The sequence below is a fragment of the Mustelus asterias genome, chromosome 12, assembly GCF_964213995.1.
Source record: "Mustelus asterias chromosome 12, sMusAst1.hap1.1, whole genome shotgun sequence".
NCBI lineage: Eukaryota > Metazoa > Chordata > Chondrichthyes > Carcharhiniformes > Triakidae > Mustelus > Mustelus asterias.
This window is the reverse complement of record NC_135812.1, coordinates 80,019,818-80,045,890: the sequence shown is the minus strand read 5'-3', so window position 1 is coordinate 80,045,890 and position 26,073 is coordinate 80,019,818. Positions and strand designations below refer to the sequence as shown.

Here is a 26,073-nt window from a genome sequence, read left to right as displayed (position 1 = left end):
ATAAAGAAAGATTTTGGTCGTGGAACAACAGGTTCTAAAATTCTCAATACTGAGACAATAATAGAATCCCTACAGTGCAGAAGAGGCCATTCAGCCCACCGAGTCTGCACCGACTCTACCCAGGCCTTCTCCCCCACCCTAACCCTGTAACCCCACACATTTCCCATGGCTAATCCCTTCTAACCTACACATTTTTGGACAAAATAATATCAGCGGAAATCTTACAAGCGGGATTATAAACTGTACTATTACAAAATTAGCATCAGTGGTAACAAACTGTTTATGTATCAAGTTCAGTGTTTAGTTTGGAGACCAGATTTGTACAGCTGGTGAAGGTACAGACAAGGAATAGCTTTGCTTGTGAAATGTTTAGATTGGTTTGTGTTTGGCTGTACTCTTGAAACAGTTAAAAACTACTACTTAATCTATTTCACAAATCCTTAATTGAGTGCCCTTGCTAATGCAAAGAATGATAATCAGGTCACAGGGCTAATATTGGAAAGAATTCTATACAATAAAAGATTTTACATACTCCATTACTACATAAGGGAGTAAAGCAAAGTATTAAAACGGATGGAAAAGTTGTTGCGGATTCACAACTCAACATGCTTAAAACCAGAAGATGGATCTTAATTGAAAAAGAAAGAGATAAGAACTTATAAGAATACTGGAAATGTGAAGTGAACAATAATACATTGAAAGATGGACAATTGGAATCAGATTGTAGATGTGGAAAAACTCATCAAGACATGCTGCAATTACAAAGGGTTATATGGACACAGGGAAACATAAGAAAACAGACACAGCCAGTTGCGTATTTATGTAGAATAAATCCCGAACATAGCTTATGAGGTAGCAATTTCTTTAATCTATTTACAATACCGTCTGTGTGGAGTTTGCATGTTCTCCCTGTGTCTACCCCCATTTCCTCCCACAGTTCGAAGATGATCCGGTTGGCTGTGTTGAATTGCCCGTTAGTGTCCCAATATGTGTAGGTTAGAGGGGGATTAGCAGGGTAATTATGTGGGGTTACAGGGATTGGGTCTGAGTGGGATGCTACGTCAGAGAGTTGATACAGACTTCAGGGGCCAAATGGCCTGCTTTTGCACTGTAGGATTTTATAATATTGGCTCAGAATTTGTTAAAAAATAACCGCATGAACGATGCTTATTTATTATTAAGGTGCAAATCAATCAGTAACTTGTGCACTGAAAGAACTAGCCAAGAGCTAGCCAATGAATTGCAAATTGTTGGAAGTTGCATTGACAGCCGTACTGAAATTCAGACATGTGAAGGATGCATTTCCTGCGACTGAAGACTAAAGTCATGAAATTCTCTGAATTTTGGGCTCTGGCCTTATTAAAATGGAGCCAATTGGTATTGGAATCCCCTGGCAGAGAGTTCGAGCACAGCGACAGGAATCGGTCATTTAGCCCCTCAAACCTGTTTGGCCATTCAACGAGACCATTCCTGACCTGCGGCTCCTAACACATATCCATCTTTGCCCAACATCCTTTCATACCATTGGCTAACAAACATTTCTCAGCCCCAAATTCTAAATCAACAATTGATCGAGTATCAGTTGCAGTTTGGGGAAAAGTTCTAAACCATTGTGTGAAAGTGTTTTCTATTTCCACTCCTGAAAGGCTTGCCTCGAATTCTTTGCCCCCCGCCCCCGCCACCCCCCACTATTCAGCAGAAATAGTTTCTCTCAGTCTACCCTATACCTTTCTTTAAATATCTTGAATAGCTTCAATCAAATCACTCCTTAACCTCCTGAATGTCAGTAATTCACAACCCCAGTTTGTGTAATTTCTCCTCGTAATTTATCAGGAGTACAGATATAATTCTGGCAAACCCCATGCTGCACTCCCTCCAAGATCATGATATCCTTTCTAAGGTTCAGCGTCTAGAATTGTTCATGCTACACTCAGTGTGTTCCAACCAGGGTTGTAACACTGGGATGCTCAGTGGTCCTCAGGTAAATGGGTGGGTTCGGTTTGGGCACTGCAAAGAGTAGCAGTGGAGGCAGATTAGTGGGTGGCACAGTGGCAAGCACTGCTGCCTCACAGTGCCAGGGACCGGGTTCAATTCCTGGTTTGGGTCACTGTCTGTGCAGAGCCTGCACGTTCTCCCCATGTCTGCGTGGGTTTCCTGCAGGTGCTCTGGTTTCCTCCCACAGTCTAAAAGATGTGCTGGTTAGGTGCATTGGCCATGTTAAATTCTCCCTCAGTGTACCCGAACAGGCGCCGGAGTGTGGTGACGAGAGGATTTTCACAGTAACTTCATTGCAGTGTTAATGTAAGTCTACTTGTGACACTAATAAAATAAAATAAATTTAAACCTTAGTGATTGGCGAGGAAGCAAAGGTTGGAGTGAATGGGGTAGAGAGGAGATCAGGATCTGTAACTGACGGAGAACAAGGATCAAAGCCTGAGTGGTAATGAGCTATTAATGTGGGGTAGGCGGCATCACCCCTACTCCTCCCAGCTCTACAGTCAGGCATGTTTATTACATCCCCATCAGCGAGGCAATCCTTTAAGGCTACATGCTGAGTGCAGTCAGTGATGGTACAGGTTGCCTTTGGGCAAACCAATCTTGGAGAGGCCTCAATCAGGCGATGGATCCCTTATATGTATATGTAAAGTTAAACCTTGCTTAAGATGTAGGTAAAGGGTGCCTGTATACTTTTTCCTTTCACACTATGGCAAGCAGCAGATTTGAGACTGAAAATATGCATGCACTTCCTCCCTGTTGTATTGTGGGCTTGGTAGGCAATTAGCACTCAAACAAAATGAATACTTTGTGGCAAAATTCATAGGTCAACATGCTTTAATTTGAATCATTTGTAATGAATGGAATTTTATTCCAATGACTTCACACTGCCTGCTGTCAATCTAGAAATCAGTGTAGCCTGTGGACATGGGAAGTTTGGAAGGTGTACGAGTTTCCCATTCAAGAGCAAGTGAACAGTAGTGAACAATTTGAGAAAAAGCTCAGAAGGAATACACAAAGCTCCTGTATGACAAATGTGCTCCTTGAAAATTAGACCAAAAAGACAGAGCAGAAAGGTGCGAAAAGCCGCTAGTTTGCATCCCAGAATTGGGTAATCATAATACACTTGTCTGACCACTGGGGAAACAAATGGAAATTAAATGATATATTGTAGATGCAACCACCAGAATGTGATACAAATTAAAATTTATCTATTAGTCACAAGTAAGGCTTACATTAACACTGCAATGAAGTTACTGTGAAATTCCACTAATCGCCACACTCCGGTGCCTGTTTGGGTCAATGCACCTAACCAGCAAGTCTTTCAGACTGTGGGAGGAAACCGGAGCACCCGGAGGAAACCCACGCAGACACGGGGAAAACCTGCAAACTCCACACAGACAGTATCCCAAGCCGGGAATTGAACCCGGGTCCCTGGCGCTGTGAGGCAGCAGTGTTCACCACTGTGCTGCCCCAACAGTATCTTCTTTACTATTTGATGGGTCAGACAGCAAAAGTCTAGTGTCTAAGACCAAGCCCATCATGTGTGGCATTCCTGGATTAAGATACAATTGTGAGATTAAGATGCTTACGATTACAAAGATCTATAGAGAGAAATGTTACAAGTGTCATGATTGAGGTGTATAAGATTATGAGGGGTATGGGCAGGGTGAGCAGGGAGCAGCTGTTCCCCTTGGTTGAGAGGTCAATCATGAGGGGGCACGGTTTTAGGGTAAGGGGCAGGAGATTCAGAAGGGATTTGATAAAAATAAATTCACTCAGAGGGTGGTGGGAATCTGGAATGCACTGCCAGGGAAGGTAGTGGAGGCTGGAAACCTTATAACCTTTAAAAAAATCTGAATGAGCACTTGAAATATCGTAACATTCAAGGATGTGGGACAAGTGCAGGAAAAAGTGGGATTAGCGCACCTTTAGTGGTAGTTATTGTCGGTGTAGACTCGATGGGCCAAAGGGCCTTTTCTGCACTGTATGACTATGACAAATGTGCATTATTAGCAGTAGCTGGAAGGTTCAATAAAGATATGTTCCTTTACAACATTATTAAGAATAAAGGAGCAGTGTAGTTAGAAATAACTGAAATCCGTTTGATGTTGAGACGTTAATGATGTTCCTTGAATCGCATTAAGTGTTGTATCACTGTTGTAATTAAGTGAAGAGTTGGATTCAGATGGGAGAAGTCAGTTGGTATCTAGACTGGGGTTAGTAATCATACAGTGAGCTGCTGGATGTGAATATACTTCTAATATCAATAAACGCAGTTACTTCTTTCTCATTCAATACTGGGTTTAGAATTGCAACATGACAGAACACAGCTACCAATTTTACCTCAATTGTGGAGAGGTTTCAGTGTTAGATAGTCATTAGTTTGTTGATTGCAGGTGCACACTCAATGGACGCAAGTGATCCGAAACACCCAATGGGCTTCCTTCTCTTTCATCACAGTGTGATAGAGCTTCAAATTAATGTGAAAGGAGATTGTCTGTGGTATAGTGCGAGGGAAACTGCTTCATAAAGTATTGTGATTATTAGTGTTTTTGCAGCATTTAGAATATAGATAGTTCTGCCTGAACTGTCATTAAACAAAGCAAAAAAAGGAAAAATAACTACCTAGGATTCTATGTGGCATTATAAGCCTGTGTTGCCATGTGCACTGTCTATTGAATCCTCTCCACAAGATTCCTACATTTACACTTTGCGCTTCTCTATATATATGTATATATAATGTTTTTCTTTCCCCAGTAATATCAGACCTACATCTGAAGTACTTAAAAAATAACTATTCTCAAACACTTTTTCAAAATACTCATGCAAGGTGAAAGACAGACACAAAGGGTGGAATTTTCCCATCCTGCCACGGGAATCATAGCAGGCGGGACAGGGTCACGGTCCGTTGATCTCGGGCAGGATTTTCTGGTCTTGGGGCAAGCATGGCCGGAAACTCCTGCCCAAGGAGTCATGCAAGTGATAGCAGTGAGTTTGTGTAATACAGAGCAGGACAAAAGCTTTTCCAGTGTGTTAGGACTATTATGGTTTTAATTTTAACTACTAATGAACAAAACAGGTAATTTTATAAATAGTGGAAAGATTATGCGACACTTGTAAGTCAATAATGGGAGATGCAGGTTCCTGTAATTGACCGCTCCAATAAAGGCGTTATTTTTCAGATCAGAGGAGTTAGTAAACCACGCCACACACACGCATTGCTCATTTTCCTCCTGTCTGAAAGTACTGAGAGTATTTAGAAGGATCCTAGTTTACTAGTTTTATCAGATATCAAACGGTGCTCGCTGACGGCACGGTGGCACAGTTGTTGGCACTGCTGCCTCACAGTGCCAGGGACCCGGGTTCGATTCCCGGCCTGGGCCACTGTCTGTGTGGAGTTTGCACATTCTCCCCATGTCTGTGTGGGTTTCCTCCAGGTGCTCTGGTTTCCTCCCACAGTCCAAAGATGTGTGGGTTAGGTGGATTGGCCATGCTAAAATTGCCCCTTGGTGTCAGGGGGACTACTAGGGTAAATGCAAAGGGTTTTGGGAATAGGGCCTGGGTAGGATTGTAGCCTCCTTCTGCACTGTAGGATCCTATGACCTGCACTGGCTTCCAGTTGAGCACTCTTCAATTTTAAAATTCTCATTGCTGTTTTCAAATCTCTCTGGCCATGCACCTTCCGATCTGTCTGAACTCTTCCAACCCTTCATCGCTCAAAGATATGTGCGTTCCTTCAATTCTGGCCTCTTGTGCATTCCTGGCTTTAATTGTCCCACCAATGATGGGAATGTCTTCAAAAGCTCCAAGGTCTAGAATTCCCTCCTTAAACCTCCCCATTCCCCTACCCTCCTTCAATGCGCTCTTTAAAACCTAGCTCTTTGACTAAGTCTGCCGTAATATCTCCTTTTGTGGCTCAGTGTTAATTCTTTTGTTTGATAATGCTCCTGTGAAGACCCTTGGGACTTATTCACTACATTAACGGGATCATCCAAATGCTGGTTATTGTTGGAGTGGTGAAGATCTGTCACAGTAGCATCACGGCTAATTTTGATGAAGAGGAACATTACAAAACAGTGCGGAAACTGAGAAAAGAAGGAGTTTTAGTTCAATTGGATACATTTTAGAAAATTGTGTTGCTCCGAGACAGTGAAGGGGGCAGAGGGGTGAGGAAAAAAAAGAGTGGGGAGGATGTGGCTAGAAAGGGTTTAAACTAAAGTTGCAGGAGGATGGGCATCAACATATCGAAGTGGAAAAGAGGAATTTGGTAGATAAAGTTAGAAATACCAGGCAGTGCGAGCGAAGGGAATAGTTCTTTATTCCACCTGAAAGACATGCTGCTTAAGAGCACTGGCCATGCTAAATTCTCACTCAGTGTACCTGAACAGGCGTCGAAGTGTGGTGACTGGGGGATTTTCACAGTGTTAATGCAAGTCTACTTGTGACACAGATAAATAAATTTTAAACTTATGTTTTACTGTCCTGGAATAAATGGAAATAGTAAGTTATTAGGTGGGGAGCAGGAATAAAGTCTAATAAAGCAGTAAAATTAGTAATAGAGTCTACATTGAGGTTACTGCACATGTATGTGAGTACACAGAGTGTGGTAAATAAGATTGGTGAGTTTTCGGCACAGATTGGTATAGCGCAGTGGTAATAACACAGACCCGGTTCAAAGGTGGCAGGCCTGAGAATTAAATATCCCTCGTTACAAGGTGTTCAGGAAAGATAGGAAAGGAAGGAAAAGGGTGGAGTGGCAGCATTCATTAACAATAATATTGCAGTGCTGGAGAGAGAAAGAGAAAGAGAGATGTCCCAGAGGGGTCAAGGACAGAATCAATTTGGCTGGAGCCAAGGAACAAAAAACGTTTAATTATATCGCTCGGTGTAGTCTACAGGCCACCAGCAAATGGGAAAGATGTAGAGGAACAAATCTGCAAAGGGATTACAGAGAAAGGCAAGGGTTCATAAAGTGGGTCCAGGAGAATTCTCTCCAGTGGTAATATTTCAGTCCAATAAGAAAGGAGGTACATCTAGACCTGATCTTTGGGGGCCCAGTGGGTCAAGTGTCAGCAGGGGAACATTTAGGAGACAGGGATCAGTGTATCACAAGTCCTAAGTTGGTTACGGGAAAGAACACGGAACAATCCAGAGTAAGAATAATTAACTAAGTGGGTTAAGAATGGATCTGATGCAGATCAGCTGGAATCAAATGTTGGCAGGGAAAACATTATCTGAACAATGGGCTACCTTTAAGGAAGATCTCATTGAGGCACAGACAAAATGTAGTCATGATCTTCTGGCTCTTCCCACCAGCGGGATCTTCTGGTCCCACCAATGGTGCATCCGTGCTGCGTGTTTCCTGGAAACCCCACTGACAGCGGTGGGACCAGAATATCCCGCCACTGGCCAATGGCGCACCGACTCCCACCACCAAGGAAAATGCTGCAGGGAGGCCAGGGAATCCTGGCGTGGATTTGCACAAAGTGGAAAGGGAGGGTAAACAAATCTAGAACTCCCTGAATGACAAGAGATAGAGATTAAAATGACGAAGAAAAAGAGTACTTACGATGAATGTCAGGCAGACAACCTAACTGAGAATCAGGCATAAATAAAGATTCAGAGTGGAAGTGAGAAAGTATACAAGAGAAGCAAAGAGAGTATGAAGAGACTAGCAGCTAATACAAAAGGGAATCCACAAATCTTCCACAGGTATACAAATAGCAAAATGGTGGTTAAGGAAGTGGGACAAATTAGGGCCCAAAAAGGGGATTTAAAATGGAGGCAAGATGCTTGACTGAGGTATTAAATTAATAATCTGCATCTGTCTTTACCAAGGAAGATGCTGTTGAACAGATCATGGTGGAAAAAAAACAAGATCATTCAGGCACTTGGAGGGTTTCAAATTGATGAGGAGGTATAGGATAGGCTAAATGGACTTAAAAGTGAATAAAGCAGGACTGGACTAGTTTGGACCAGGGAGCGGCACGGGCTTGGAGGGCCGAAGGGCCTGTTCCTGTGCTGTATTGTTCTTTGTTGGACGGGATGTATCCAAGGGTACTGATGGGAGTGAGAATAGAAATTGCAGAGGCACTGGCCATAATTATCCAGTCTTCCTTAGATTCGGAAGTGCTGCCAGTGGTCTACAGAATTGCAAACATTACACTCTTGTTCAAAAAAGTCTAAAAATTAACCCAGCAACATCGATAGGCCAGTCAGTTTAACTTTTCTAATTTAAAATTGAAAGTTTCAAAAAGCATTTGGCACAATACCACTTAAAAATACATTTACAACAAAGGTAATGTTACCTGGAAATAAGAGGAATTCGACCCCATGAACAGGGGAAATAGTTCGCGGGCAGGGGTAGAAGCATGTTTCTTAGGCTGGAAGCATGTCGTGAATCTTGTTCATGTAGAATCAATAATGGGACCAGTCTTATTTAGTAGAAGCCTAAATATTCTAGACTCAGCCCTCAGCTAAATTTTAAATAGAGTGGAGGAAGCTGTGCGCGCAGCCATGTAGGACATGAGAAGATTGTGGCAAAATAAGAAAGTCAAATGCAAAACTTGGTTTTATACTTACAGACATAAAATACAAAAACAAATGGATGGTGTGAAACTTATTAAAAAGCCTAATTTAGGCCACAGATAAAGTGCTGTATACAATTTTGAGTACCCTGTCATAAAAAAGGTTTTAAAAGCAATAGAAAATGTGCAGTATAGACGGTCTCTGATATCATGCAAGCTGACATGTCTCCATTAAAATAATTGTAACCTAACCCGTTAAGAATTTCTTTAAAAAACTCAACCAGAATTGAAATTATCTCACAGTGTGGTCTTCAGAACTTTAATGGGTTTAGGAAAGTAATAATTTAAGTTAATCGCAAGAACAACGTAGGTTAGAAAAGAAAATGGATTTTCCCAACAGTTAGGAATCCATGACCATAATTTATTTGAAAAGCTAGTTTCTTTAAAGTAGTGGAATACAAATCAACACGAGTGGATAGCAAGAGTGTGCCAATGAAATGGATCCCCCTAAAGGCTCAGATTGAAATGGCTGTTTCGGTGCTGTAATATCTTATGACTCTATTCTGCAAGTAGAATTTAATGTTTAAAATTATCCTTTGAATTACCTTCAATAGTTCCCCACTTTGTTTTTCGGCCAAGAATCCTTCTTCCATTTACCTGGTACTCGAGGTTACTTCCAACCACTGCAAAAGGTACCATTTCCTAAATAACAGGAGAACAAATTATGAAACATTTGGCCTTGAAGACAGTGTGTGTCTGAATGCAAATTGTTTCTTCCTAATAGACTCCTGGCCTCACAAATCTATAACATAATGCCATGTTCAGTCCTCGCACCACGCCACCCCCACCCACCACGCACGCACAGACAGATGTAAGGGACAGTTGGGTGAGGGGAAGGGCGATGAAGTATTTCTCAGTGGGACAGGCCTGAAGCCTGTTCATCCCAAATTATTTTCAGAAAGAAATCCTTCAATCGGAATTCGGCTTCTCAGTTTATGAAACCCATGGTTGCCCAAAATGTCCAAGATATGGGCCTGACAAGTTTTGATGTGGAGATGCCGGTGTTGGACTGGGGTAAATACAGTAAGAGTTTTAACAACACCCCAGGTTAAAGTCCAACAGGTTAATTTGGTAGCAAATTTGCTACCAAATAAACCTGTTGGACTTTAACCTGGTGTTGTTAAAACCCTGACAAGTTTAGCAGTGGAGCCACATTGAACACATTGTCCCACTGCTACATTTCACACCTGGGCACAAGGAATCATAATGCGTACCCCAGTGAGACCAAGAACGGGGAAAGAAAACAGGAACACTTGGAGACAGATTTGTAGAGTCAGGAAGGTGCTGTGGAACTTTAAAAATGGTAGGCAAAACCCAGAGGTGGAAACTCTACCCCCATTTATCAACAAATCTGATTTTTGTTGGTACAGGAAAGGGGGCAGGGCACGAGTCACACAGGAGGGAAATCTGAATGCAGCAGGGCCATTTGAACCTTGTGCTGAGTTTAATTTGCAACGGCCATAATCCACAGTGCGAGACTCATAGATTAATGGAGCTGATGGAAATGCTGTTGGAGATCTGGTCAGGTCTGTATAATTATCATCATGATTCCACTCATATTCTTCTGCTCTGTTTAAAGTTTTGTTTCATTCTCCGATTCCCTACTTCCAAAATGTCTCACTCCACAATTTCCTACACTAAAATTTGGGGCGGCATAGTGGCACAATGGTTAGCACTGCTGCCTCACAGCGCCAGGGACCCAGGTTCAATTCCGGCCTCGAGTCACTGTCTGTGTGGAATCTGCACATTCTCTCCGTGTCTGCGTGGGTTCCTTCCGGGTGCTCCAGTTTCTTCCCACAGTCCAAAGATGTGCAGGTTAGGTGGATTGGCCATGCTAAATTGACCCTAGTATCAGGAGATTAGCAGGGTAAATGTGTGGCATTATGGGAATAGGGCTTGGCTGGGATTGTGGTCAGTTCAGGCTCGATGGGCCGAATTGCCTCCTGCTGCACTGTAGGGATTCCATGATTCTAAAATACAGTTTCCAATATTTTGTTCTAAAAACGCAGGCTGCAGCTGTCAGAATTAAAACCAAATCTCTGCTGATAGGACATATACTGCCTGTTGGAATAAAAAAGCAGCATATGGTTATGTAGTTTCAATAGAATTCTTTGTTGACATTTCCCCAAGGGCTATTATGAATGCTTGGCTGAGTTTCTATAGTCATCGCAGCAGATGTGTGTGAGCTTGCAGTCTGATTGGCAGTTTAGAGAGGCTATAAGAGGATCCTTTGTCTTTGAAGTGGTGTTTGAATAGAATGTCATTTAAGAGACGAACTACTTGAGGACATTTAAAATGTCTTATGAACAATGTATAATTTTAAGCTGAATGTGTGTATAATTTTGTACATAGATATAAAATGGTTTTGATTTCATTTAAGCTTTTTTTAAAAATCAATTTTTGTGCCTGGCAGTCTGGGTAAACTTGCAACTAAAAGGTTCGAGGTCTTTTGGGATGTTACATATTGTTCGAAGTTAAAATCATTTTCATTTGGGGGAGGGGGGGAGCGGGGGCGGGGGCGGAAACGGTACGGTGGCACAGTGGTTAGCACTGCTGCTTCACAGTGCCAGGGACCCAGGTTCAATTCTGGCCTTGGCTAACTGTCTGCGTGGAGTTTGCACATTTTTCTCGTGTCTGCATGAGTTTCCTCTGGGTGCTCCTCTTTCCTCCCACGGTCCAAAGACGTGTGGTTAGGTGGATTGGTGATGCTAAATTTCCCCTTAGTGTGCTGGGGTGAATACGTGAGATTACGGGGATAGGGCCTGGGTGGGATTGTTGTCAGTGCAGGCTTAATGGGTCGAATGGCCTCTTTCTACCCTATTCACAATTCCCGAGGTCTTCCTGTAGTGACTACGAGGTGACATGTAGGGTATGAGGGGCCAAAAGGAGGAGGGTGGATGGTAAGAGGTTGTAGGCTAGAAGGCCTAATAGCTTCGGAAGCAACTGAGACCAAGTTCCAGAGAACCAAGGCCTGCCATGGTACATGCCCTCCTACGCAGTGCTTTAGAGATCAGCAGGCCCGACTCCATTCCAACTCCCATCTCTGGGATGAAAATCTCATGATTCGGGACACATCTTAATCAGGGTGGGTCCAGCGAGTCAGGAAATTTCACGACTTGAACTACCTGCCTCGCTACTTTAGATCTGGCCCAATGTTCATATGAAACATTGGTTTAAAAAAAGGGGCGGCATGGACAAGTTGGGCCGCAGGGCCTGTTTCCATGCTGTAAACCTCTATGACTCTATGACGCAAGAATGATTGCCCTATTTCTCAAAAGTATCAAATTATCAGTTGTGACTATAGAGAGACAAGATCTTTGTTCAAATTTCTCTTAAAATATAAAAGCATGGAGCCTAATCTGTTTACATTTTCCATTTGCAAACCAAATTTCAGTATTTTGGAACAAATTTTCAACTCATCAGAAACAGTGGGTGGGATGTTCTGTCCCAGCCCACTGACGAGATCCTCTGGTCGTACCGAAAATCAACGGACCACCGAAGTTCCTGTGGTGGGTCCCAGCATGAGGGGCCCGAAGAATCCCAGACAGTGTGTAAAGGCTGAGCCAACTGTATCTCAGCCACAGCATTAAGATATATCAAAATGGCTGCCATCAGACAATTGAGCATCCAATGGCACCCAAACAGATGGCAGCTAAAGGCATGGAAGAAGTCGATCTACGGGCATAGATCATCTAGATAGTCAACATCTTTTCCCAAAGGTAGCGGAGTCTAAAACTGGAGGGAATAGGTTTAAGGTGAGAGGGAAGAGATACAAAAGGGTCCGGAGGGGCAATTCTTTTCACACAGAGTGGGGTGAGTGTCTGGAACAAGCTGCCAGATGTAATAGTAGAGGCGGGTACAATTTTGGCTTTTAAAAAGCATTTAGACAGTCACATGGCTAAGATGGGTATAGAAGGATATGGGCAAACACAGGCAATTGGGACTAGCTTAGTGGTTAAAAAAAAAAGGACGCCATGGACAAGTTGGGCCGAAGGGCCTGTTTCCATGCTGCAAACCGCTATGACTCTATGATTGATTTTTGTCATCAATTTTTAAGCATCCTAAAAGTTCATTTAGGGTGAATAATGAAGGATTATATTAAAGAGATAACATCCGACTCCAAGCATACCCCAAGAAATTTCAGGTTAAATGCATTTGAACATAAAACAAATTCTACTTACTCTAATTTTGTCATTTATTAGTCGATCCTCTGCATCTTCGTCAAATTCTCTTTGAGGATACACGTCGATGTCATGTTTCTGAAGGTCATTCCTGATCTGAAACAAATAACCCATTGATATGCTTCAACCAGTCACTGTGCGGATTCATTACAAAGCCTGGTGTCTTGCATTTACACTTCAGGAAGTACCTTGTTATTTTGCCCCCTCCCTCATTCTCGCCACACTGATGGTCCTCGCCAATACTTAGGTATTAGTCATAACTCTAGCTGTGTTAACTGTGGATACATTCATTCTAAAGTTGATCTATTCACCTCTACTTTTCCATCTGCGTACATTTCCTTACTTCCCTTTGTCATTTGTTTCATAGCAATGTCAATCTTTTTATGATATATCCCCATGTCACTATGCAGGAAATACCTTTCTAAACTTGTTTTTGCTGTAACTGAGCCCCATCACCATAGATGATACATGCAGCAACCTCCAATTCACACTGCTTCACACCACCAAGTTGCCCAGCATGTGGTACTTCTGGAACCTGTCCAATTCACATCCTATTGATTTCAATGGAATGTAAATTAGATTGGTTCAACAATAGGCAGATAATCCGATATGCCAAGTCACTACTCTGGGTAGTGCTAGGTTTACTGAGAATAATATTTAAAAATAAAAAAAATCAATATTATATAAAGTGAAGAAAGAATCTAAGTTTATCAAATGGAATTGAATTGCCACTATGCTCTCCAGCCCAGTTATCTCCCACCTTCTAATCTCTGGAGAGAGCATTTACTCTTGATGCCTTAAGTACGGCATCACCAGGAATCAACTAGATAGATTTCAAATCTTTGCCATATTATTCAGCATTACCTATGCATAGGGGGAACTTGTCAACCCATTTTCATCTCAAGGAAAAGATTATTTAAAACGTCTTTCTTTGCATCATTTTCACCAAGTCATTCCGGTGACATGGTTGTTCATTCGGCAATAAAGGTACTTCAGTAGCAAGCAATAAAAGAACTCACCTCACAAAGTAAATCAAAGAAAAAGGTTTAATAAAGAAACTTCATTACACCAACACTTGAGGCCACACAAGTTCCCCACAATTCCCACCTGTTTTCTATTTATACTGGGCCAGCTGACCACCACATCATTATGCCATTGGTTACATTGTCTAACAGGTCATCTGGTCAGCTGACTCTCATGGCATGTTACCATTGGTTACATTATAACAGATTCCAATGTTATCATTAGTTGCATTATAACGATGGTATCTTCCCCCCCCCCCCCCACCCCCCTTCAAATCTGAAAGCTTTGTCCATCTTTAATAATCGGTAAACATGCAGCTGAATTTGCCCAAGATTAGACTGGTAAGTTACTGTCCTGCTCTCAGTACAAGCAGTAAGAAGTCTCACAACACCAGGTTAAAGTACAAGCACCAGTGATTCACAATTAGCGATATTCAAAACAGCAACATTCACGCTAATGGGATTTTTTAAAGCTTGAACAAAGTTAGTATCGTACAGATTGCGGTACTGGCTTTGTTGAAGTCAAAGGTTTGTCAAAGTCATGCCTTGCTCAAATATGAACTTTTTGATGCTTTAATTAAAAGGATCGATTTGATTGTCTTTTTTAGTCAGTTCACTCAAACATTTAATCTTTATGAAACTTTCAAATACTGATCATGGGACCTGTGAATGCGTGTAAAACACAAACACCACAATCAAAAAACTCAATACTGAGGTTAATACTTAATGTGACAAAAAGTGCAAAAACTGAAAATGGCCACATCAGTTATTTTTCATTAATTGCAAATGTGCAAGATACTCTATGGTTAATGTGATATTTTGTGGCATGGTAGTACAGTGGCTAGCATTGCTGTCTCACAGCTCCAGGGATCCGGGTTCGATCCCCAGTTTGGGTCACTGTCTGTGCGGAGTCTGCACGTTCTCCCGTGTCTGTGTAGGTTTCCTCCGGGCCCTCCGGTTTCCTCCCACAGTCCTGGTTACGTGCATTGGCCATGCTAAACTCTCCCTCAGTGTACCCGAAGAGGCGCCAGAATGTGGCAACTAGAGGATTTTCAAAGTAACTTCATTGCAGTGTTAATGTAAGCCTGCTTGTGACTAATAAATAAATAAACTTCAATATGAAAAACAAAGGGTTTTTGATTCAACCAAATTGTCCATGTTGGGAATCATGTTGGAAATGGCAACTTTCAAGAAAGCACTAAACTAAAGCTTGCTTTTAGCTATAGTTTTAAAATTGTAAATAGGAAGTTGATGATGGAGAGATGTCACTCTTTCAATGAAGCAAAGTGATCTTGGGCTGTAAAAAAAAATGGTCCCCTTGAGAAAGCTGTATTTTTTTATCCATAACTCAACACTGAGCTGTGGGAAATCATCACAAACAAATGTTGGATAAGAAGCCTTTTGCATAGTATTATACAATTGATATAATACCAAAGGAATGCTCCACAGGAAATCAGATATAAAAAAGGGTGAAATAAACAGTGGTGACACATTCCATTTGAATGAAGTAATAAGTTGACAATGAGTAGACAAAGCAAAATGAAGAATATTCTTCCATCCCCCCAAAAGTTGCACAATAAATGAAAATTAATTTTTATAATGGTGGCAGTGGAACAGTCAAGACCATTTAGTTCAATTCATTCTAACACTTGAATAAGTATGAGGTAATGTCCTGTGATTAGCGAGTCTTAAAGTAACATGAAGATGCGTCAGCACATGCCAGCAGCACTTTTTCCAGTAGGAACTCATCACCACACACGGCAACAAAATAAACAAGTTAATGCAACCCCCAAACACCTTCAGAAAATCCAGAAACAACAGAACGTTCTCTCTCTCATGCACACGCATACACACATTCTTGAACTCTCTCAAGTCATAAACTAGTGCCACTCCTCGTCCCAAAATACAAGCAAGTGAAACTTCGCAAGACAAAGAGTCACTCCAAATTAAAGGAGAGACCCCGAAAAGGGTCACCCGGAGTCGAAGCGTTGGCTCTATTCTCTCTCCACAGATGCTATCAGACCTGCTGAGATTTTCCAGCATTTTCTGTTTTTATTTCAGATTCCAGCATCCGCAGTATTTTGTTTTTATCTATGTCTTGCTGCAGTTGAATTTGTATCATAGAATCCCTACAGTGCTGAAGGCGGCCACTCAGACCACTGAGCCTGCACCAACAACGATCCCACTCAGGCCCAATCCCCATAACCCCACGCATTTACCCTGACCCTGAGGGGTAACCTGCACATCTTTGGGGCGTGGGAGGAAACCGGAGAACCCGGAGGAAACCCACGCAGACAGGGGGAGAATGTGCAAACTCCCCACACACACAGTCAACCGAGGCTGGAATTGAACCCAGGTCCCTGGCGCTGTGAAGCAACAGTACTAACCACTGTGCCACCGTGCCGCCCTAACTGCTCACCAGTCCGCCAATTTGGAATCACTGGCAAATTTAAAAATGTTACTGTGTTCCAATATCAAAGTCATTCTATATAATGTAATATATATAATATATATATTCATTGCTATCTGCCATCCTCCAGCCTGTAAAATAGCCACAAACCCTAAACCAATTTTTTTTATCCAAGCTGGTGCTGACCCTCATATTTCACAAGCTTCTATTTTGTTAATCAGTCTTTTACGTAGTATCTTATCAAATACTTCCTTAAAATCCATATGGACAACATCTACTGCATTCCCCTCACCAAAGATGTGTGGGTTAGGTTGATTGGCCATGCTAAATTGACCCTAGTCAGGTGGATTAGCAGGGTAAAATATGTGGGGTTATGGGAATAGGGCCTGGGTGGGATTGTGGTCGGCGCAGACTCGATGGGCCAAATGGCCTCCTTCTGCACTGCAGGGATTCTATAATTCTATGAAACTTCTGTTACTTAATCAGAAAACACAATTACATCAGTCAAACACAATCTAGCTTTTGGAAATCCACTCGCCTGAACTAAAACAAATCATTCCAAGTGCCTGTTGATTTTTCTCAATTATTGGTGGGTAAGGATTCAGAAACAATGTTGTTAAACTAACAGAACCATGGCAGGGCTGTCCTTAAACCCTTTCTGGAATAAGTAAGTCATATTTGCCACCTCCCTTTTATCTAGCAATGATTCAAAGATCGTGGCAAGCCCTTCCTCTACCTCCAGCCCATTTCCTTTAGCAACCTCAGATGCAAGCCATCCAAACCCAGGCTACTTATCCACTCCAAGCACAGCCAGCCTTTCCAGCATCTCCAAGCCTCTCAATTTTCACCCCATCTACTGCCTCTATCACCTCCACTTGTACTGATATTTCATCAGCTTTCTCTTCCTTAGTAAACACCAATCCAAAGCACTCATACTTCAGTGAAAGCAAAATCTGAAATAAAAGCAGAAAATGCTGGATAAACTCAATGGCCAGAATTTTACTGACCCACCTGTCACGGGAATTGGAGCAGGCCAGGGACAGACCATGGAAAGGTCCGTTGACCTTGGGCAGGATTTTACGGTTTCGGGACAAGCGAGACCAGACAATTCTGCCCAACAGGTCTGACAGCATCTGTGGAAACAGAGTTAATGTTTTGAGTCTAATATGATTCTTCCATAGTACTGTGGAAGAGTCATATAGATTTTTAAAGTTTATTAGTATCACAAGTACATTGACACTGCAATGAAGTTACTGTGAAAATCCCCTAGTTGCCACACTCTGATGCCTGTTAGGGTACAATGAGGGAGAATTTAGCATGGCCAATGCACCTCACCAGCACGTCTTTCAGACAGTGGGAGGAAACCGGAGCACCCGGAGGAAACCCACGCAGACACGGGGAGAACGTGCAGACTCCACACAGACAGTGACCCAAGCCGGGAATTGAACCCAGGTCCCTGGCGCTGTGAGGCAGCAGTGCTAGCCACTGCGCCACCATGGCGCCCTACTGTGCCACCGTGCCATTAGGACTCAAAATGTTAACCCATTTTCTAGTCTTGCCCTCCATCCCTAAGCATTTATAATCCTCTTCGTCACCAATAGGATCCATGTCACCTCTTCTTACCCACTTACTGTTTTCTTTAAAGAAAGAATATACTTGTAAAATTCTCAAACATTTCAGTTAACCGTGCAGCAAGGGAACCAAGGCTTTGTGAGCTGGATAACCCACACTCAGGCTGGATCAGGACTACAGGCTCCTGTGAACAACTGCACTCCAGTTTATTATTGTACATAGGATTTATGGCTTATTGGAAATGTAAGAAAAAGTGGGGTTACAATAAAAACAGTTCATTTTGGTTTCTAAACTGCTTACAGAGTATAGTTATTGATTATATGTCAGCAATTGATGCCATCTGTTTCTGCAACTGTCTCTGGGGATGCATAAAACATGGCTCATATTTCCCAACTCCGGTTTCTTTCAGGGTAACACATGGCTTCGCAGCTTAGTTCAACAGCAAAATAAAATGTCAGAGCTAACTAAAAACTGAAACAATTATCAAATGGTAATGAAAATCGGAGCAATGTTGAGACAGCGGTAGCTCTACCAACTCTGGCTACTTCTAACCTTCGAAAACCAAACGTACCAATCATCTTCGGGTTCATTTTAAGCTTACTCAGTATTGGATCTGCAGAATCTAGTTCTGACTCACATTTTATGCTGCAGCTGGGCATTACAAACAAAAATGATCGTTCTTTTCCGAAATGTCTCACGACACTTTCAAGGGGCGATTATGAAAAAAAAATTACATTGAACCACATAAAAAGATATTAGATTGGGCGAAAAGGGAAGCCACATTGTAATCTCCTGAATCAAAGTACTTTGGATCCTCCTGTAGATGTTTCCTCAAAAACTCTGATCCACCAGGCTTCTGTCCTAACTTCGGATAATTCAACTTATGGCCCAATCTAATATCTCTGTCCTAACTTCGGATAGTTCATACTTGTAAATTCTCAGTCATTTCAGTTAACCATGCAGCAAGGGCCCATTGAGCCTGCTTCACCATTCAATATGATCATGGCTGATCATCCACTTCAAGCCTTTTCCCCACACTTTCCTCATATCCCTTTACATCATTTGCATTTCAAAACCGACCAATTTCTGCTTTAAATATACTCAATGACTGAACTTCCACAGTCTTCTGGGTCGAGTTTTGTAAAGATTTACAACCCCCTGAGTATGATGATTTCTTCCCATCTCAATCCCAAGTGGCTTCCTCGAAATTGTGTCCCCTGTTTCTAAACTACTAAACCAGAGGAAACGTCTTACCTGCATCTACCCTGTTTACCCTTTCAGTTTTTAGCAAGTTTCAATGAGATCACCTCTCATTCTTCGAAACTCTAGACAATGCAGGTCCAATTTGCCCAATCTCTCTTCACGGGACACTCCTGCCATCCCCGGAACAAGATGGGTTTATGAGAACATCGTAAAGGGGGAGGGGGGGAGCGAGAGCAAGAGCGCCATTTGATTGACACCCCATCCAGCACCTTCAACATTCAATTCTTCCACCACTGTGTCAACACAGCGACACAGTGGTTAGCACTGCTGCCTCATAGTGCCAGGGACCCAGGTTCAATTCTTGGCTTGGGTCACTGTCTGTGCGGAGTCTGCACCTTCTCCTCATGTCTGCATGGGTTTCCTCCGGGTCTCCGAAAGACCTGCAGATTAGGTGCATTGTCCATGCTAAATTCTCCCTCAGTGTACCCACAGAGGCGCCGGAGTGTGGTGGCGAGGAGATTTTCACAGTAACTTCATTGTAGTGTTAGTGTAAGCCTACTTGTGACACTAATAAATAAACTAAAAAAACACACAAGATATAATGCAGTAACTCACTAAGATTTCTTCACAGCATTGTCCAAAGCCTGTGACCTCTACGATCCAGATGAACAAGAGTAACAGAGGCATCGGAACACCACCACCTGCAAATTCCCCTCCAAATCACACACCATCCTGACTTGGAAATATATCACCGCTCCTTCATCGTCACTGGGTCAAAATCCTGGAACTCCCTCTGTAACAGTCCTGAGGGAGTACCTGCATCACATGGACTATAGCTGTTCCAAGATGACAGCCCACCACCACCTTTCCCAAGGCAATTTTAGGAAGGGGTAATAAATGTTGGCCTTTCCAGTGATGCTTGTCAACAAGGACTCCACGCACCCCGGATATACTCTCTTCCGTCGGGAAAAAGGTACAAAAGTCTGAGGTCACGTACCAACCGACTCAAGAACAGCTTCTCCCCTGCTGCCATCAGACTTTTGGACCTACCTCGCATTAAGTTGATCTTTCTCTACACCCCAGCTATGACTGTAACACTACATTCTGCACTCTCTCCTTTCCTTCTCTATGAATGGTATGCTTTGTCTGTAATAGTGTGCAAGAAACAATACTTTTCACTGTATACTAATAATTAATCAAATCAAATAGGAATAAGACCCCATGAAGGAACGAGCGAGAAAATTCTCATTTTGAATAACTTCAGAGTCTACCGCAGAGTTCAAACCAAAAGGAAAAATCATTCTGATTTGGAGTGCAGTATAGAAAGGCAAACATGACTGTACGTAACGTGTTCCACCTGGTTAAACACGGCTCATTTTCTCCATTCAGGTTCACAAGTGTCAGTGTGTAAGCACAGCTTGTACTCTCCAGCTGGACATGGCTGAGGCCACTCAAAATAACAGTTCTGCGGCTGCCAAAAGAAGTCCCAAGATTCCATTTAATCTCCCTGCCTATGGACACGATTCCAAAAACAACAAAGCGGATTGTTTGGTTTTTAACACTCTTCCTTCAGGCGACCGATATCAACTCGGCAGGAAATGGGAAGAAAATGAAAATGGCAGAATGCCAAATGCACGGCAATGAAATGGGTTCAACATGACGGTACTTACCTTTTCTTTAAAGAGGTCCCTCTCTTCCAGTGTTAGCGTGTCCGCTTTGGCAATGACGGGAACAATGTTTACCACTTTGCTCAGGCGTCTCATAAATTCTATATCTAAAGGTCGAAGTCTGTGGGGTGGAGGGAAAAGAAGGTGCATTAATAAAGCTTGGAACACACGCATTTTCGAACAGCGTTCAACAGCCAAGCAAAGCGCCTTATATTTTGTCAATGACTAATGTGCTCATTTTCTATTTTCTCACTATACTTCTTCAGTTCAAGTTCCAAGTTTTCACTTAGAACTTCAATTATGGGAGCTCCTCCCAACTTTGGAAATGAGAGATTTGTGGGATATAAAGTATTAGCCGTGCATCTTTAGAATGCAGAGTTCCTCGCCAAAGGTAACTCCAGTACCTGATGAGTGCCAATCGCCTACTATCGGGTCAAACCATCTTTCATAAAAACCTTGGATGGGAGATGATTTATTTTTAACAAAACATATTAAACGTATGACGAATGGTTGAGGTCTGTACTCGGAGTTTAGTTGATCTTTCTCTATACTCTAGCTATGACTGTAACACTACATTCTGCACTCTCTCCTTTCCTTCTCTATGAATGGTATGCTTTATCTGTAATAGTGTGCAAGAAACAATACTTTTCACTGTATACTAATACATGCGACAATAATTAATCAAATCAAATAGGAATAAGACCCCATGAAGGAACAAGCGAGAAAATTCTCATTTTGATGAGGGGGGATCTTATTGAAACTTACAGGATACTGTGAGGCCTGGATAGAGTGGGCGTGATGCTTCCACTAGTAGGAAAAACTAGAACCAGAGGGCACAACCTCAGGCTAAAGGGACAAGCCTTTAAAACAGAGATGAGAAGGAATTTCTTTAGCTAGAGGGTGGTGAATCTGTGGAACTCTTTGCCGCAGAAGGTTGCGGAGGCCAGGTCATTGAGTGTCTTTAAGACAGAGATAGATAGGTTCTTGATTAATAAGGGGATCAGGGGTTACGGGGAAAAGCAGGAGAATGGGGATGAGAAAAAGATCAGCCATGATTGAAAGGTGGAGCAGACTTGGTGGGCCGAATGGCCTAATTCTGCTCCTGTGTCTTATGGTCTTATATTACAAGAAGAAAGACAACTTGAAACGTGCAGTTCTTGTTCATTTAGACAGATACTTGAAAGTTTCAATGACCGTGATTGTTTGTGTCCAAATGACTTAACAGACACACCGTACCATAATAACAGCGGAATCTTTTAAAAAGAGAACAAATGCCAGCTGGGAAACTACATTTCCTTTACCACTGGCGAACTCATCGATAAAGGCTGCTGTATTACTAGAAATGCCACCTCTCATCTCTTTGTTACTGCAAACTTGGGTTAACCAGAAAGAAGCCAAGAAAAATGATGAAATGCAGACATATGGGTGGCACAGTGGCACACAGCTCCAGGGACCCGGGTTCAATTCCGGCCTCGGGTTATTGTCTGTGTGGAGTTTGCACACTCTCCCCGTGTCTGCATGGGTTTCCTCCGGGTGCTCCTGTTTCCTCCCACAGTCCAAAGATGTGCAGATTAGGTGCATTAGCCATGCTAAATTGCCCCTTAGTGTCCCGGGATGCGTTGGTTAGAGGGATTAGTGGGGTAACTAGATGGGGCCACGGGGATAGGGCCTACATGGAATTGTTGTCGGTGTAGACGCGATGGACGGAATGGCCTCCTTCTGCACTGTAGAGATTCTATGATTTAATGAGTCAAATCCTCTTGCTCTTAATTGCCAAAACGATACAGCAGCCAGTTTTCATTTGGATATTTTGCACGTCCATTAGAAAGTGGCTTAAATTTGTTGCCCAAATAATTTAGCTCCAATGGTCATGCAATTAAAGGAAGGGACTTTGAATCTGAAATTAACAGCTGTAATGGCTGGTTTCCATGGTGCACAGATCAACAACAGAGCCTGATCCTGGTGAGACAAACGCCCTGGAGATTGACGAAAGCAAATCCCTCAAAGTTGCAGCAATGAGTGAGGATTTCAGTACAGCAAATTGACACAGATGGTTTCCAGCACATCCATTTAAATAAAAGAGGCGTTGTGTGCGTAAATCTTACTGAAAGTTGATGAAGGTAGCACGTCCCTTCCAAAGAGTGAAAGAAGCACATGGCTACTTCTATTCTTGAGGGCAAGATGGGTGTTTTCTTCTAATAATTGGGGTGGGTGAAAAATGGAAGTGCCCATGGCCAAGATATTCCCATTTTGCTCAGATCCCAGTGTGAAGATCCACCATACTGTGGTTTTAACTTGCAAAATGTGTTGATCAGCCTTGAAAACCATCTATTACCATGCAGAATGGGTAGTCGTGTTTCATAGAATCCCTAGAGTGCAGAAGGACACCATTCGGCCCATCAAATCTGCACCAATTTATCCAGGCGCACCCACCACCCGCCCTCCTATCCTATCTCCACAACCCCACGCATCTGCCATGGCTAATCCACCTAACCTGAACATATTTGGACTGTGGGAATAAACCAGAGCACCCGGAGGAAACCTACACGGACACGGAGAATGAGCAAACTCCATACAGACAATCACCCAAGGCCGGAATTGAACCCTGGACCCTGGTAGCGCGAGGAGGCAGCGCTAACCACTGTGTCCTCTGCAACACATTTTTGCCAGTGTGTGCACAAGTTTACTATGGACAATATCAGTCTATATGACTTTCTGACTTAATGCTTAGGTGAGGTTTGTCAAGAAACTCGAGGACCACTTGAGCAGATACTGCAAGTATACGAGAATAATACCAGATCAGACATGTTACATGACTGTCACATGTTGAAAGGCAACAGCTTAAATATACTGATCGCAATCCAGGTGCAAAACTATCGCTGCAATGGATTCTACCTGTTGTACATTGACTTAACCAAATACAGGCCTGGGGAATACATCACCAGTCAGATCAACTTTGCCTGAAAATTTAATGAAGCAAATATCTGTGCGACTGCCTTTGATTAGAAACACAATTAATTCCAAGGTAGGAAACATGTTAAAACAAATTTATTTTTAAGGCTTTTTTGAAGAGGAGCAGTACAAAGAACAAAGAACAATACAGCACAGGAACAGGCCCTTCGGCCCTCCAAGCCCGCGCCGCTCCCCGGTCCAGGATTGAATCCTGAATCCAGGATCCCCGCCCAATTTTCCAGCCTATCTACATACCAATATCCTATCCACCGAGCTGTCCCTCACAGCTACGATGCTTTGTTCATCACAACCTATTAACTCACCCCCACCCCCCCATTCCAGACCATGTGATCTCCAGGGAGAGGCGAAAACCCAGAGTGAAAACCCCAGGGCCAATATGGGGAAAAAAAATCTGGGAAATTCCTCTCTTTAGGGTGTGGGATGGGGCAATACTGAATAAACACTCCCCATTCTCCCAACAAATGTAGGAAAAAAAATTAATCACTTCAATCTGTTTGAAGGGAAAAGAGCAAGGAATTAAAAGTCAAAACAAAATCGAGAAAAGTATTAAAATATTGCAATCGTAATGGCATGCGGTAGTCAGCCAATGGCAGTACACATGTTAAGATTAATTATCTTGATATTGCAGGATTTGTTTTTAAAGAACAGTAGTCCTGGCAGTGCTCTGTCACCGTATGTAACTCTTTCCTTCTCTTCCCCCTCACCCAAAGAAATCTCAGGATAGTAGTTACCGTCCAGCCCACTGCCTCTGAATTTCCTGTACGTAATAAGTACAACTCAAAAGGGAAAGAGTTACTGAACAACTCAAACAATGGACTTCCGACCGTTGGACCAAAGCGGACAGCTAACCAGCTTAAAGAGGAAAAGTGAATTGCCTTGTGTTAACCCCCGTGTGCAGCAGAATGACACAATCCAGAAACTGTATCCAGACTACACATGGAATTTTAAATACTACACTACCCTCAGGGACTTGACAAGCTGACTTAATGAATCATATTCTGATGGAAGTCTTACTCCCTTGGCTTTCCTACCCTTATGCATCCTTTTGAGTTGAACAAGGGTCAATAGACAGCTGTCCAGCTTTGACTCCCAGTCAAAAACAAACCAAGTTCATTAAAAACAATTACTTTTTGTGCACAAGGCCGTTTTCTTCACACATGTAGCACTTTTGATCACATCTCTGACTGGACTCAATTGCAATGCTTAATCTGATTTTGAAGCTCCCTTTGCAAGTAGATAATCCTCGGGATCAAAAATAGATCTTGGAGATTTTCCTCTTTATGAAAGAGCCTGAACTTGATAATGTTCCACATGTATGCCCACACACCTCCTGACTTTCCTTGTCATTTAATTTCAACACGGCATTGCACGATGTTAAATTCCATGCAAAGTTAGTGTACAACAACTTACTCCAGGAAGGTATACTGAAATAGTCATAGTCGAAACAGACTGAGCAGTTCAGGACTGAACATTCAGCATTCCCTAACATGGGTCACACTCAACAAAGCTAACTGAATGTTGAACTGCATAAAGAAAACATTAAAAATATAAATCTGGTGAAAGACATAATAAAATGGTTTAATAAAATGATGCATGCCCCAATACAAAAGCTAAATACTGCAGATGCTGGAATCTGAAACAAAAACAGAAAATGTTGGAAAATCTCAGCAGGTCTGTGGAGAGAGAATAGAGGCAACGTTTCGCATTTGGATGGCCCTTCATCGTTCTGACGAAGGGTCATCCGGACTCGGAACGTTGGCTCTATTCTCTCTCCACAGGTGCTGTCAGACCTGCTGAGATTTTCCAGCATTTTCTGTTTTTGACACACATCTCAAGATCAGCAAGTACAGATTATTCCATTCTGGGAGAAGAAAATAAATGATTTCTGTTTGTTAAATTGATGAAACTAAACATTTTCATTAATTGTAATAATTTCATACATTTCCAACTGACTAAAACCAGCTCCAAAAGGTCCTCCACATCTTTTCTCACGATAACCTCCCCTGCTGGCCTTTGGTCAGCGATGGATTTACATGTTTGCATTTTATTGCGTCTCTCATGATAATACCACAAACATTTTCTCAATTAGAGAAGGTTTTCATCTCCACAACATCCTACCCAAAGTAACCATTTGATAGATGTGAAATCAAAATGTTCAAAAAGCCATCTGGCTCAATCCACTAAACCCCATTCTACAATCATTACAAAGTTAAAATTTATTGTGAATATATAAAGTTGCAGATAAGCAATTTTGTGATGTGATTTATTGGAACGTTTGGCTCGCAGATCAGAGACGAGGTGCAATAAAGTATCGAAGGTACATAAAACATTACCAGGAACCTCCTCTATATTAGTCTGCTTGATACGCTGTCTCTAACGCTTGAGGAATGCATCAGGGCCCTCAAACAACAACACTGTGACCAAGTTAAGATGACATCACCAAATATTAAAACATAGTAT

General features: G+C 42.3%; 1 protein-coding gene across 9 annotated transcripts in view; it reads right to left on the bottom strand.

The window, feature by feature from the left end:
• The window catches only part of LOC144501616 (neuronal-specific septin-3-like), a 305,860-nt gene that overhangs the window by 16,119 nt on the left and 263,668 nt on the right, over positions 1-26,073 (bottom strand). For all 9 annotated transcript variants that reach the window (XM_078225492.1, XM_078225497.1, XM_078225498.1 and 6 more), the window contains 3 exons: positions 20,644-20,761; positions 12,767-12,862; positions 9,131-9,227 (listed from right to left, as the gene is read on the bottom strand). In XM_078225492.1, coding sequence (XP_078081618.1) covers positions 9,131-9,227; positions 12,767-12,862; positions 20,644-20,761 — 311 coding nt within the window. The remainder of the gene's footprint in view (positions 1-9,130; positions 9,228-12,766; positions 12,863-20,643; positions 20,762-26,073) is intronic.